This window comes from Brachycentrus maculatus, unplaced genomic scaffold, assembly GCF_059751285.1.
Source record: "Brachycentrus maculatus isolate JH-2025_06_01 unplaced genomic scaffold, ASM5975128v1 h1tg000085l, whole genome shotgun sequence".
NCBI classification, from domain to species: Eukaryota; Metazoa; Arthropoda; class Insecta; order Trichoptera; family Brachycentridae; genus Brachycentrus; species Brachycentrus maculatus.
The window spans coordinates 1082501-1099501 of record NW_028280839.1 but is presented as its reverse complement, the minus strand read 5'-3'; the positions used below and the strand labels follow the sequence as shown (position 1 = coordinate 1099501).

Sequence of the window (17001 nt, the reverse complement as noted above, 5' to 3'; positions counted from 1 at the left end):
AAATAACCCAGCTGCCTGACATTTATAAAATAGAACCCATTCGGGGATGCAAAAAAATGATCTGAAAAGATACTTTATGGAAAGATATAAATGTAGTGTTTAGTCATATTTTCTTATTTTGTTTTTTTACCTAATGTTTTTTTTCTAATTTTTTTATATTTTCTCATTTGTTTATTTTAAATAAGCTTCTTACTTAATTTTTTTCTCATTTATTTCTTTTTAATATGCTTCTTATGCCCATTTATTATACCTGTTTATTGTTTTAAATTTTGCCATGTATTATTTAAATCTCTTTTGTAACTTTATTATTTGTGTTCCAGTCTTGTTAACGTAAATTCCATGTTCCAAAATAAAAAATAGAAATAACTCATCGGGAATATTATGTAATATGTTTTGAAAAATAAATAAATAAATAAATGTAAATAAATATATTTTATATTTATGTTTCAATTGCCAATCATTTTTTAACTATAATAAACACAAATTTGATATTATGTGTACCGTTTTTAATTTTACTTATTAAATGTCACAATTTCTTTTAATCTTACATGACACGTATTTCGATGCATTGACAGGATTTATGCTTGTATCCATTAGTTGTAAGTATTCTAGAATCTTCAGAAAATTGAAATTACAAAAAGAAAGACATCCTTCATTCTTGCATTTTTCTTGTAATAACTTTTGAGTACAAGGTTACAATATTATACAAAAGATGTTATGCAATCAAAAAGCAAATTAAAGCAATGAGGATCTAATACGACCGGGATTTTGTATGGAATACCCACCAAGGTTTCAATATGAAAAGATACGATGAATAAGAAATAGAATACTGCATTTAAATTATTCATAACGGACTACAAAGACCCTTATGATTTGAATATTTCTTTGTTTTACGACAACAATAACATTACCTAAGACTTGAATTTAAGTTGGTATTGTCATTCTAAAAATCTAATTTGTCGCCAGAGACCGGGTAATTATTTTTGACTTGCTATACCGACTACACATTTCTGTGACTAACGTAGGGAAATGGAAAAGAAAAAATTGGACGTAATTCTTATACATTTAATTTCACAATAAAGAAATGTGAAACCTCATTGCAATGGACAATATTAAAAATGCTTAATGATAGCAGCTCTCACGTAACACGCTGTTAGTGTGTTTTCTGTTACATGTAACAGATGGCGCTGCCATTGTTTTTTTTTTGTTGTTGTTTTTTTATAAAAAAAAAATAAAAACTTTTTTATCATGGGTGAATATAAAAACACGCACGTACCTTACTCGAATACATTTTTTCGTTAAAAATTATAGAGATAAATGAATAATTTTAGGAGATTTGAGATTTTTAACCAAAAAAAAATGGCATATCAAGAAAGATGATAAAGAATATGAATGTCTGGGTATTTATAGGCCTTTGACCTGTCATAGGCTAGTCAAGTGATCACTTTACATATGTGCACACGTTTTCAATGATGGGTAGAATGATGAATATTGCACGTGTGTAAAGTATAACACATAAATTATTACAAACAATTTATATATTTATATATATATATATATATATATATATATATATATATATATATATATACATATATATATATATATATATATATATATATATATACATATATATATATATATATATATATATATATATATATATATATATATATATATATATATATATATATATATATATATATATATATATATATATATATATATATATATATATATATATATATATATATATATATTTATATATACACACACACGAGTACATACAAACATAAAACAATATTTAAAATATAGTTTATCTAAATATAACTTTCTGTTTTCCCTTTTTCCAGAGTTACAAGGAAAAAGACGCCGGAAAAGTCGTCCTCTACAGCACTTCGATGGGCATCGTCCGAGGGACCTACCAGAAGTGCATCTTGGTGAAGAAGATCCTCAGGAATCTGCTCATCAAGTACGAGGAGAGAGATGTCTTCATGAGCGGGGAATACCAGGAAGAAATCAAGGACAGGATGAGGTCCTCCGACGTCCTTGTACCGCAACTCTACGTTGATGGACAGCATATTGGGGTAAGAATTCAAAATTCTTTTCATCTTGATTATCACCAAAAAAGTTAATTCAAGGCTGAGATCTCAAACTTTCTAATTCTAAACGTGAACGGCCGCGCTATGGGTCAGACTTGTTTTCATGCGCATTTTTTTAGAATATGTTATGAATATATGTATTAATTGTTAAATCACACTCATAGATTTTTTGAGTCTACTAAGTTGTAAGGTTTTAGTGATTCAACAACAATGTTTCAAAATTGGTTCATATATATAGAACTTCCAAGAATTTGAGTGGTGTGTTTGTCAATAATGGGTAGAATTGGTGAATGTTACACTGTGTAAAGAGATAACTTTAACCAGCCTATGACGGTCGTCAGCCCTGTAACGCCCAGACTTCCATATTATTTTTCATCTTTGATGAGATGTCAAAAAATAATATGAAAAATAACTCCTTTAATTGGAGATAATCCAGATTTGTGAACAACTGTTTGAACACACTCAAAATGTTGTATATGAAATTAAAGTAACTTTAAACATAAAGAGTAAATCCACTCACGAGTAGGCATAGGCTATGAAACTTAAAAAGTTGAATCCTGAGAAGGATCATGATAAGCGGTGTTGCATAAGCCGTAGCTAGATTTCAGAGTCACTTGGACGTTAGGTAATAAAAAAATGTCTGATATCAAGTTATTTATATATTTTTTGTACAAGTTACAAAAAATGTTTAGCTGTGCGATAAAAAAATTGCCCTACACTTTATCGTGATATTATATTTTACATTCTACAAAACTTGTATTTATATTTTATAAATTTTTCATATAACGCACTCTTTCGCTGTGATTGACCAACTTTGTAGTACAATATGATGTGAGTTCGACTCTATTTGCACACCCGTTTCTTCAGTTAGCATACATTCTCGAAAAGGTCATAAAATGTTCAGGGTCATCCCTTTCAAACTACATCACTCCGAGAATCGATACTCTGAACATCCGATAGCTTCCCTTAATACAATAAGGGTTTATACTTATTGCATAGTAATGTAACCCATAACTATCCTACTTCCAAAATGAATTTGTAAACTTTCCTCGTATTATATGTAATTCAAATGTAATATCACTCACTCCCTTCAACAACGTCATATATAAAAAAACTTGATTTTTCAGGAGATCGTTTTTAAAATTCAAGAATATAATGACATGTGTGAAAAATAAATATCAAGCCACTTTTTTAACTTTTTACCGTGCAACAAATCTTTTTAGGTAAAACCTGAAGGTTTTTTCTCCATTTGAAAAATATTTAGTACATTCAAAAAAATAATTAACCAATTCCTTTTCTTCAAAATGCAAAAACAACACATTCCGCCCTATAGAGGGTAAATATAAGGTTAAAAATATGCCGCTTTTGCTGGGATATAGTACATTTTCTGGGCATTCCCAAAACATGCACAACTGAAAAATTACGATTTTTAATACACGACGTTATTGGATAGAGTGAACAATATGTAGGTTTATTTTTCCTATTTCAAATCAATTTAAGAATCTTAAATTCAATTATGCTTGTATCGCCGTGTTTTTATTGCTTTATTATTTTTGCGTTTTCAATACTTTTTGGAGTCAGGGCAATTACAAAAACATATTCCGCTTTTAAAAATGATAATATATTAAATAGATTGACGAAGTATAAGTAGTTGAAAATAGAAACCGAGGAATACCGGGAAAATCTGGATTGTTCAATTACTTCTTCAAATACTAAAAAGTGGACAGGCCAAAATGCGGTAAGATTGGAGATGCAAAAGTGTGGAAAAGGTGACGAATGTTTGTAAACATAGAGCACTGAGACATTTTATCCTCTCTGCCTACCCCTGTGGAAAAGGACGTGATGGTAAGTTAGTTGGTTTAATATTTTAACTGCTTTACTAGAATTGTGAAATTAGACAGATTATAAATGTAATAAAATACAACATGTAATAAAATAATATTTTTTAAACATTTATTTTGTTTGACCAGTGACCGGGTTTCGTCGTGACCATTATCATCAGACTGGTGACAGATTATAAATGTGTGCTTTCTTTTATATTTATTTTTCAATAATCACAGCAACGCGTAGACGGGTACGCCTTGTAAAAACCGAAAAATAAAAAAGAGAATATGATTGTAAATCGACGTTTTTCAAGCAGTGATTATTTTCTATTATTTTTATCTTTTCAATTTGATTTTAATCATATTTATAATGCCAAAATTAAATCAGTATTCAAGTCTACGTAAATATCGGAACTTTCGTTGAACACTCTGACGGGTATGTAGTCGGGGATGTGTAACTTTTCAAATTATACTCTGTGTAGTACCTGGAACCTGTGCAACTCTAGATATTCAAGGTAAAACTTCTACTCATATTAAAATTGTTGACGAACAATCCACAAATATTCAAAACATTGCATAGTTATGAGAACTATTCGTAACTAATTTAAATCATTAATTTTTATTCAGATTTGCGGGCAATTCTAAAAACATCAATTAATTGATTATTTCTTGAATGTTTTTCGCAGATACTTAGTGGCACATTTTATAAACATTATAAAATTAAACAACTTTGTTTTAACCACTTTTTAATTATTAGTACACTTTAACCTACGTTAAATCCTTAAAAAATTGTAATTAATTATGAGTATTTTAACGTTTATATTTTTTTAGAATTTAATAAACCCTTACGATGACAAAATTATTGTCAAAACCGGTAGGTTATAGTGTGCTTATAATAAAAAACTGGTTAAAACAAAGTTGTTTAATTTTATAAAATTGATTAATTAATCAAAAGAAATTTCATATTTTTAATTTAAATTTTACCATGTAAATACCACTTCTTATAATATATTGTGACACGTGTTTTGATGCGGAATGCATCGAACATGTGTCACAATAGATTTTAACAGTTTAGCTACTGAAAGGCAAATGAAGTAGAATTAAATGCATTTAAATAGTCACACTCATACATACATACACACAGGACTTTTTTTAAACGAAAAAGGTCCTCATGTTCAAATAGCATCTAAGTATTCATTAAATTACCATATTTTATCATTTTAACGAATTTTATAAATAAACAAAGATTGTAATAATGTAAACACAAACATTGTTTCGTCTAAACGATTTTGAAAATAATAAAAAAATATCAGTGAAAAAAGATACTAGAATGACGTTCCACCGCGTTACATGAACAAAAGCCCTGCATATGTGTACCTACATGTATATAAATATGCACACACGTTTATAATTTGGTATTGATTAGTCTTCTGAAAAGAAGACTAATCAATACCAAATTATTTTATATTATTATAAATTTGCTTTGAAACCGATTGACATCATAATTAAGTGTTAAAAAGATGTCTAGTGATTTTAATAAAGTTGTTTCGTAGGTTTTCAAATGGAAAATTACATAGTGGTTTAAATATTGCTTCTTTACCACTATAATATGTGTGTATAAAGCAACATTTTGAGTGTGTCTAAATACTTGTTCACAAAATCTGGATTATCTCCAAATACAGGAGTTATTTTCATATTATTTTTTGACATCTCATCAAAGATGAAGAAGAATATAGAAGTCTGAGAATTCGAGTGATGTGGTTGTCAACAATGGGTAGAATTGGTGAATGTTACACGTGTGTAAAGTGATCACTTAAACCAACCTATGACGGTTGTCAGCCCCGTAAATGCCCAGACTTCCATATTCTTCTTCATCTTTGATGAGATGTCAAAAAATAATTTGTAAATAAAGCATTTAATTTTTTCTTTACAATCCTTTGACTCCCCTAAAAGCTCAAAGGTAACGGATTACTATATAATAAACGTAGTTATCTTGATCTAAAATGACTTAATTGCATCGTGACCAATATCAGGTGCAATTAGTGGAATCCCTCAGAAGTCCATTCCAACTAGCATGTTAGTTACCTAATTACCAGTTACTCAAACCCAGAATATTCTACAAAGGGGCATATCATATAGCGAAAATGACATATTAGTTAATAATCTCAGGCGAGAATAGATACTCTTGTCGGACGCAATTGCAATATTTAGTGGAAATAATTGGAAAGCTCCATTAATAAAATTTTAACCTATGCGATTAATAGGTCAACAAATTTGGAATTACAATAATTGCAATGAAATTGTCAATTTACCTATTTTGTTTTGAATATTGAAAGCATTAACTTTGTGGATCATATTGATATATTATTTCGAGAAATAAAAATACTTTGTGTTCTGATCCACTCACATTTTTACTAACCAACTAGTTTCGGCAACAACCTGTTGCCCTCTTCAGGGTTTCAGTAATAAATGAAACCCTGAAGAGGGCAACAGGTTGTTGCCGAAACTAGTTGGTTAATAAAAATGTGAGTGGATCAGAACTCAAAGTATTTTTATTTCTCGAAATAATTTACCTATTTTTATTGCGAACTTTACAAGTTTTATATTGCCAATTGCCAATTTTACATTTATTTAAATCCACAAAAATTATTAAAACGCGATATTATTCATGATTTTATCCACATTATTTTTGGTATTTTTTAAAAACAAAGTTATAAAAAAAAAAATATCTCATCTTCTATAGGGATAGATGGATAATAAATTGATACAGTTAAACATCTAGAATAATAAAATTGTACTTTTTAAGCGTTATAAGTGTGTCCAAATATTAAAATCTGTATTTTTTCCAGGAGTTATTTATTTACATTTTTTTGGCATCTTTAAATAAATGAAACAGAATATAAAAGTCTGGGTAATTACAGGGCTTACAACGTGTCAAAGGTGATCACTTAACCAACCTATGATAGGTTAAGTGATCACTAAACCAGCCTTTGACATGTCATAAGCCTTGTACACACTCTGATTTTAACGTTATAAGCCCTGTGCATACTCAGATTTCCATCCATTCTTCTTCATCTCTGCTGAGATATCAACAATTAAAAAAAAACTTGTTTACTTGATAGTAATTTTACACTTTCTTTACACTCGTATATATTCAATGTTAAAATTTTCAGCAGATTTTATTTCTTTAATTATTTTATATTTATAGCCTTACATCATACACGAAATTTGTACAACTTGCCTCCATATTTTCTCTTGATCATTCAGATATTTTAATTTGATATTGTATAATAAAGGAAGAAAATAAATGAAATCCACTAAAAACGTGTTTGTTTTTGACAAGGCGGTCTTCTTTACAATTTACAAAGAAATATTATAAAGGAGACCTTCTTCTGGAACTTTTGGCTCCTTACAAAGTAGGGAAACGAGAATCTATATTAAAAAAGATTTTCCTTGGGTTTTTATTGACTTTTTTTCTATTTTCCGAACAAGTTAAACTCTTCGAAACAAAAAAGTGTTTTTTTTTTCCAAAATGTATATTTTAATAATAATTTAAAATAATTGAATAAAAATTTTATATCTACTCACGATTATTATTTTCATTTGCTACTGCGTAGGCAATATTTCGTTACGTACATTTTTTAAATATTATGTGCTACGATTCTTTGATGAATTATTGCATGATTTACACACACATTCCTTTTATTCCTTTGAATGCTCAAAAGAGGTACTTACCTATTTAATATTCAAATTGTTAATAAGTCTAGAATAAACATTAGCTGTAATAGAAAAACGTAGTTATAATCTTTAATGAAATACGTTTTCTCAATGTTTAATACAGAGAATGCCTTAATTTAAACAGGGAGTGTATATTTAGCCTTATAAAGCTTTTAATGTAAAAATAACTTTTCGTAGACTCAATTAATTGGGATAAAAAGCTCAATTTTACTGTTATTTGCGTATAATTCTCTAACTTTCCACATTGAAAGATAAATTTTTATCTTGAATATTTTTTTTAAATCGTAGTAATGGTTTTTTACTTTTAAAGAACATGAATACTTAACTTAACTCAACTTGACGATACAATATTTTTAGCCACCCTGGGATTCAAACACGAGACCTCTCTCATAGAAACCAAACCCTTAACAAACAAGCAAAAGGCACGTTATCAAACCACTGTACTTAAGGGGAGGCTGACATTATTAACATTGATGATAATAATGACAATTAAAAAAATAATAGTAATACGTTTATAGGTACAGTATAACCTTGATATGACGGACTAATTGCGGGGAGTTGGTATCCGTTAAAACCAAAAGTCTAATTTGTAAAAATAGTTAGAAATAAATCAGAAACCTTTTTTTTTAATATAAACACTGTAATAAACAGTACCAAAAACAAACAAAATTATATTTATTGTCTTCGGACACTCATCGTGAAGTGACGTTGTTGTTTGATATCGACGCGCTTGCTTTCGGTAATCCTGATTTAAAAGGAATCAAGTTTTGTTTGCTTTTTTGAAGTTTTGAGACATAATTTGTGATCATCATAGCCGCTAAAAAGTTTTTACACGCGGCGACACTTGAATTTAAGCATGTATGAATTAACAGGAAGTTTTGATTTTTTTTCCATTTGACTGGATTTTTGTCTACAATATGTCCGAAATTCTTTATCTGCCTCCGCAGTGTAATAGTCAGCACGCTTGACTACCTTACTTTAGGTCCCTGGATCATTTTTCCAGGGAGATGTCAAATAAAAACAAGTGATATTTTCACTCTAATATTTATTCAAACTACCCCGGATTGGTACCTAAAGAGGAGGGCTGATCACCTTTCCTTTAAGTGTTAATAACGATCAAGATAACACTATTTTTATAATTTTGTACTGCCCCATGCATCATTGGGGTACTGATAAGGGTTTGAAATAATAATAACATGTTTTTATTTTTTCCAAATTCGTTTGGATTTTTTTCCGATTTTCGTTTGATGTGATGCTCGTTAAATAGAGGCCCGTAATATCGACGTTTTACTGTACATAAAAAATAAAAAGTTCATTATTAGTTAGTACTAGTAGTTAGTTAGTTTATACTCTGTAATTAACTTCTAGAGCTTTTAAATGTTTCCTGAAAAAAAATGCGATTTGAATTGAAATGCAGGGCACTACGCGTTGCTAGTCGGATGACTGATTGTGAATCAGTTGCCATCCCAGCCATACAGCCTCCCTCCCCTAGCGGCAGATCGATAGAGCCACCTACCCCCTCGATTACAAGGCAGAGTTAGGGGTGCGGAGGCTTCTACTTGTTGCTTATTTTGTTGCGGAACTGCGTACTACGGAAAATATATGTATTATTCCGGAATCATTGTATCCAGCGTAATAAGTTGCCATGATTTATTGTGAAAACTTTAAAGCTCTTCGATGATTTATTGTTTGTATTACTTATTTTCTAATAATTACAAATGATACTTTCGTTTGATTTTATGCGTAGCATATTTTTATTATAAATTTAAGAGCAACAGCAAATCAAGAAGTTTTTAAAATTTTGAACACAAATGACAAAGAATTAATTCCATTAATACAACAAATATAAGAATAATATGGAAGCCTGGGTATTTACAGGGCTTATGACCAGTTTAAGGCTGGATAAGTGATCACTTTGCCCATGATTCACTACCACACTAATCAAATTTTTCATAAATCTTATTTATGATAAATTTGATTAGTGTTAATATTAATATAATATTTATAAACTTAAAAAACTCCTAGATTTATCATAAAACTTACTACGCTTTATGTGCGAGTTCAGTTTGTGTGTGAGATTTATGATATATACGAGAATATATAGGAGTTCCAAAAAATTTAGTAGTATGATTGTCAATCATGGGTAGAATGGTGAATGTTACACGAGTACAAAGTGATCACTTAATCATTCTACATAAGCCCTATAAATACACCGACATTCATATTCTTCTTCATCTTTTTTGAGATGTCAAAATGTAAAAATAACTCTCAAAGTCGAGGATCTCAAATTTGAGAACACACTCAAAAATGTTGTAATTTTTATTTTATTTGAAATATTTATTTTATGGAATATTAACGAAATTGAAATGATTCCTTATCTGACCCTTTATTCCCTACATGCGATAATGCACATGACACTGCATCTGATCATTTGTGACATGAATCACTTCCTTCCATATTTTCCATATAGACGCATTATTAGTTCCTTCTCCACTTTGGTGAAAAAAAAATATTATATGTTAAATAAATTTATGGTCAGTAACAGGGTCCTTTACCTTAGGTACAAAAGCTCAAATATTAGCATCCTATTTATCGACCGCAGTCCTACATATCGTATGCTCTGAGTTTTCCAACTCCATTAGCCACAACTTTTAACATAAAATACAATTCACGCTGTAAACCATAAAATAATATGTTAAAATACATAAATTTTAAATACTTGAAACTTGTAAGTAGTTAGGTCAAGGATCGATATAATCGGTGGGCATATATTAAGAAATGCATGAATGTGGTAGAGATGAAGATTATTTGCAAAGACAGATGGGTGTGGCGTTCCATTCTATCTGACTACCCCTGCAGAGAAACGGCATGGAGTTCAGGCTAAAATTTTACCCCACCTCCGCACTTTCTTTTTGTCCGCATCCGTAGTGTAACGGTCAGCACGCTCTTTTATCGTACTGGAGGTCCCGGGTTCGATTTCCAGGGGGGGTCAAATAAATATAAATCACTTTTTCACTCCAATATTTATGCAATATTACCCTGGACTGGTGCCTGAAGCGGAGGGATGATCACCTTTCCTTCATGTGTCAACTAACGATTAAGATAACACTGCGTTTATATGATGCATTGCCCTATGCACCATCGGGTGCGGACGAAGGTTAGAAGAAATATATTTTACTAATTTTCAGGTTTATTTTAAATCGAATGCGGTTCACAAATCAGAACGTGTTCACATACGAATAAAACGTATGATGAATGATACTTCCGTACGCCGTACACCTCAAACAAACTGTACCCAGTATACTACATTTGGTTTAGGGAGGCAGATCGCTTCACCCGAAACACTCGCAAAAGTAGGCGAGCATCTCGAAGGGACGACCTGTACCTCTTCAAAAATACGAGCGCTTAAGAAAGCATAGCCAAGCGTCACCAAGGCTTAATATTTTCCTTACTCATTAGTTTAAGGCACGAATTGCCGCTGACCGGCGATCGTATATATACTGCCGCTGAGACGCTACTCTTGTACTGGAAAATGAGCGATAGCGCCATCTACTGGTGGCGCTAGAAAGTAAAAAATGAACGAAAGAATACATATAGCTAGTCTGAAACTTTTTGTGGGGTTATTTATTTTAAAACAAATGTAATGTTTATTCTGTCTTTTAAACGAATAAAGTTTATATATTTTTCATCTAAAATTTCAAAAATTTCTCATATTCTCCAGAAGTTTTCATATTAAATTGTGAAAAATAAAATATTGCACAAATATAAATTCTGTATATTTTGTATAAAGTGTCTTTATTAAACAATAACTAAATAATTTAAATTCTATTTTTATTTACATATACATATATATGCAAACACACTTTTTTTTTGTATCCAATACTTATATGCAAGTAAATTAGCAGGCTTATTGTTAGGAAGCTATATGTCTTAAATTTATAGGCGAAATTATAAGACTTACATTCTAGATACTTGAATTTAGTTGTCGAACATATTTGATAGACTACGGATGACGTTAGTGAAGGAGCGTAGAGGGATGGACATTACTACGAGATTACTAAAATTACTAGATTTTTAGCAATAGTGATATTTATCAAGTAAACCATAAATTGAAAATGGATATTTTCAATATTTTGAGTGTGTCCAAATACTTATTCACTCTCAAAATAATTTGAAAATAAATAACTGGTCAAATTATAAGCTACATAAACAATTGAAATATATGTTCTAAGGCGTTTCTTTGTATATATGTAAAATAATTTGACTAATAAAATACCCAGACTTCCTTCTCCTTCATCTATATTGAGATGTAAACAAATGAAAGTTTGGAGTTTGGTCGTGTAAATTGAATGCTGCGAAATCATCCCGTGGACAAGATGGCTACAAAGCCCGCGGAGAAACAAATAACCGCCTAACAGACAGTTTACCCAACACAAGCACGCTACGTAGGTCAGACTAATTAGCAAACTTCACAGGGTGTCTTCACATTCTGTGTTGGTTGAGCGTAAGAACCAACTACAGCCGTATCACATGAGTACGTTGATTCAAACGGTAATGCTGTGTGCACGCTGTGAATATGATGAGCAAACGCGGAGGTTCAATTTCGAAGTTGAAGGTAAACCTACGCAAGAACCTGTTTAGAATCCTATAATTTAACCCCGCCATTTTAGCTTAAAATGAACAAAATGGCTGCTGCCATCTTCAATACATAACTGATTTATACATGAATGTACATATATACTTATGCATTTTTTTAAATCAAACTTACTTAAAGAAACTTACAAAGAATATGGAAGTCTGGGCATTTACGGGGCTGACGACCGTCATAGGATGGTTTAAGTGATCACTTTACACACGTGTAACATTCACCAATTCTACCCATTATTCACAACCACACTATTCAAATTCTTGGAAGTTCTTAATATATGAACCAATTTTGAATCACTAGAACTTCACTAGAGACATCTATTGATGAGATAAAAAAAGTATACATAAAAATATATATATATATATATATATATATATATATATATATATATATATATATATATATATATATATATATATATATATATATATATATATATATATATATATATATTTATATATATTTATATATATATATATATATATATATATATATATTATATATATTTATATATATTATATATATATATATATATATATATATATATATATATATATATATATATATATATATATATATATATATATATATATATATATATACCACTAATTGAATTTTATTTCATCACACACCGCTAGCTTTATTTTTTTTTTAAACAAAAAAAAACTGGTTTATGGTATATAAAGGCGGTTGAACTTAGAACTAAGAACTGAGAGGGGGTGACAATTATGATGACTTTTTGGAAAAGCATTTTATTAATTAACGTTTTTCAGAATTAAAATTATAATGTATTTTAAATTTTCTTCATTCTTCATGACTTGCTTGACCTTTTGTTGTGACTGAGTGACATGTCATTCCATAAAACTAATGTCGAATCAATAAATAATGTTATAATAATTTTAGTAGTGATTCGTTAGACGGCTTCGAATTGTCAAAGTGAATATGTCGCTCTCCTCTCCAGATATTACGATTCCATTATCAAGGTTACCTCTGAACTGTAAATTTTTAATATGTACATCGATAACAGTGAATAAGAGATACTGAAAAGGTGGGTTTTCAGTTTTGATCAAAATTCAGTAGGATTTTAGATAGTTCTAAAATTTAAAGCTGAGTTATTCAATACAAAGGGAATCTGCTACCCCAAAAGCTCTGTTATATAAAAGCTTTGTATAAGTTAAGGGTGAAATATGTAATATCTGATTTAAAATCAGAATTTTAATGATGATAACGAACTTACTAACCAACCATCATGCCATTTCAGAGTAGGGGTAGGCAAAGAGAATAGAACGCAACATCACTGTGTCTTACCATTATTTCTCTATCTTCTAAATTCATGCATATCCTCATACGTACCCGCCGATTTTTCCGACTCCTAACCTGACCATGCCCAAGTGTTTAAAACATTGATAGCGTCAAGTTTTCGTCGGTCTTCTAATGCTCCTATCTTTAACTACATTCACCTCACAAATTTGTTTTGCCGTTCTTTCCTCATCCGTTTCAGATATCCAAACGATCTCAATTCACTTTTCTTAATTTTATCGATAATGTTCATCTCAGCTATGCATTCTCTCCTTATTTTACTATTCGAATATTTTTCAACCATCGTTTTATACATTCTTAATTTTTTTTTAAAATATATATCCGTGTAAAAAGTTGCCGGAACACCATTCCACCGCTTTTAATGGAAAAAAACCTGCTTATTTGTATTTATTATATATTCACATTTTATTACTTTTGACTGTAAGTCATTATAAAAACAGTTCCTAAAAATTCACGCAAGGCATTTGTACTGTTTATAAAATTACTGACTACGAATGTAGACTTAGAATCTATCACTAATTAAAATATTTGCGTGAAGCATACGCACACTGACGTACAAACTAATGAAGGGTGGAAAACCCCACAAATAACACTTTAAATTTACAACAGCTCCAGTAAATTCAGCCCTCAAACAATTAAATCTTAGGATGGAACTATTTAATTCACTGTAATGTCTCCTTATTCTACTTTAGCGGTAGGAATAATTGCGAAACGAAATCTTACCCCAAATTTACGACCAATAAATCATTAGGTTATTAGCAAATAAGTGGGTTTTAATTATTTAAATAATTTTTATGTGGTAACTAGTATTACTCGCAATGATTTTATTTTTTTAATAAAAATATCCCTACGTTGAAAATACATCTGGAAAATCTTGAAAAAAGTGCCCAAAAAATGACAAAGAATATTTTTTAAAAAATCACAGAATTATTAAGTACCTACTCCTTAAAACAATTTGTACTCCTTTATAAATATCCCATAATGAGTGGTACTAGTGAGGCACTTTCAGATTTTTAATTTCAATTTTTTCAATTCCAATTTACTTTATTAAACAAAAAAATAATATATACATAACAAACAATATTCAAGGCGTATATATTAAAAGTAAGCAAGAAAACTTAAAGGTGTAGAAGAATCCCGCTTCGGAAAACTCCTTCGGACACATGGAACAGATCAATATCCAATGTGATATTGTTCAACATAGCGGTAGCTCTTCCTACAGGCATAACCATCGGCAGGTTGGTCCTGTGTATAGGAATGTGAAACAATCTATGTCGACGCTGTCTTAGGTAACTATCGTAACTCAGATAGTACATTAAGTCCTCTACTAACGTGATTTCGACTTACGTGAATTCGATTTTATTTACTTTTCATTTATTTTGCAATTGTCGGAAATCGAACCCGTGATGCAAGTTTCACAGTCGAGCATCTACCCAACGATAACCTCTAAGATATCGAACAAATGTGAATTCAATTCTCGAATTGATAATAAACGAAGACATGCCATAACAATGGAGACCAAAGTTAAAATAATAAAACAATATAAGTAGGTGAAAAGATGGCTGACATCACACGCGCTCATAAAATGTCTCATTCTACGGTTAGAACAATCATTAAATAGAAACTTCGAATTATGAGAAAACAAAAAAACTAAAAAATCAGTCACTCTTTGTCTTAATAAGACGAAACGCGTCACATATTATCATATATAATATGTAAATACAAGTAAAATTCAATTCAATAACCGAGTTTCATTTTGGATATAGTACCCAATAATTCAATTTGGAATTCTACCAGCTGTCCGCAGTAACAATAAATAAAAAAAATACAAGTCTATAATTTTTTTAAAAAAGGAGCATATACAATGTGCTTTCGGTACGAGAAAACCCAGTGAGGACACATAATTGTAAGTTGTATATTGCAATTATTTTTATGAAAAATTAATTAAAGGGAAATTGGAGATAAATTTTTATGAGATTTAATTTAAAATACTTAAGAAAACATTTTTACCTTGATATGTAACTGAGTTATCAACTGATAAAACTAACTAACCATCACGCCGCTTCTCCGCAGGGGTAGGCAAAAAAATAGAATGCCACACCACTCTGTCTTGGCAAACATTCTTCGCCTCCTTCACGTTCATGCATCTCCTCATTCATAGCCGTTGATTATTTCGACTTTTTTTACTACGTTTATTTTGAGTTTAATCAAAATGAAAAAAAATCATTTTATGATTTTTGGAAATCACTGACGTAAGTTAAAATAATGTATCTTTAACAGCTTCACACTCACGCGCCCACTGGTGAGCGCGAATCAGCTTTCACGTTCGCGACATATTTCAATAATAATTTTATTGCTTCAAATGTAACCATATTTTTTTTAATGTCAGAATTGCATCTTAGGAGCATATTTCATCTTTATTTTTATCATGTTTTTTTTTTTAAGTTTTACAATAAAAAATTAAGAGAGAACAAAAACATTGTTTTAAAAATTACTAATACGTTTTTAATATGCAATTTTTTAAAAAAATGATTAGTTTCGACCAATTTTTAAAAAAAACCGAGTGTGAAGTGGTTAAAAGATAAAGTAATGAATCGGAGATTTCAACGTCGTAGTTGTTCTGCAAATTCATTCCAGGTTGTTCATTACTTAAAATGCGTAAGATACACATATAATAAAATATCGCAGTGTTTCAGGGATTAGTTTTGAAGCCTTTGAAAGTTCGAGGCGTGGAAAGAGGCTGAAATCATCCCCACGGGAAAACCACTTCACCTGGGTTAGATTAAAAGCCTCAATATTTATACTTGTGTAGTAGAGCTTTCAACGTTTCTCATTTTCTCTCATTTTTCATTACCTAACCCCTCAATTCCTCTCGTTATAAGAAGAAAACAAAACGATTTCACTCCCTTCTAATATATATTGTAATAGGTGCAACTCCCAACCTTTTAGACTGTTCTCTGAATTGAAATAAATGATAATATGGAACCAAAACGTCGAATTTAAAGAAATTTCGGGAAATTTGGGAAAGCTCTAACTTTTGAGCTGACAATCATGCCATTAAATTGTGCTAGTCACACAGTTAAGTCTTCATGAACGAACAAATTAATTGAACAAATATTTATATTTACTTCGCCACTGATACTTTCTTTATATTTATGAAACTAAGGTAAAAAAAAAACTTTTTTTTCTGTATGTGACAAATGGATGTCATTAAATAACTTAATTTAAGCACTAAAAAATTCAATACTATACATAAAAAATGGAATAAATTTTAAGATGAGTTATCAAAAGACTATAAAAAATCTACGTAATCCGAGGGCATGTGTGACTAGATGTATGGGCGTAAAAGGAGCTAGAAGTGTATGTTAGG

At 30.1% G+C, this 17001-nt stretch overlaps 1 protein-coding gene and 1 non-coding gene across 2 annotated transcripts in view; one reads left to right on the top strand and one right to left on the bottom strand.

Annotated features, from left to right (window-relative positions):
- LOC148310926 (uncharacterized) overlaps nt 1–17001 on the top strand; it is a 160582-nt gene that overhangs the window by 120868 nt on the left and 22713 nt on the right. The window contains exon 3 of the mRNA XM_088257608.1: nt 1854–2087. Coding sequence (XP_088113734.1) covers nt 1854–2087 — 234 coding nt within the window. The remainder of the gene's footprint in view (nt 1–1853; nt 2088–17001) is intronic.
- Nucleotides 10983–11132, bottom strand: LOC148310927 (U12 minor spliceosomal RNA). The gene has a single exon (XR_015837336.1). It is a non-coding gene; the product is annotated as a U12 minor spliceosomal RNA (small nuclear RNA).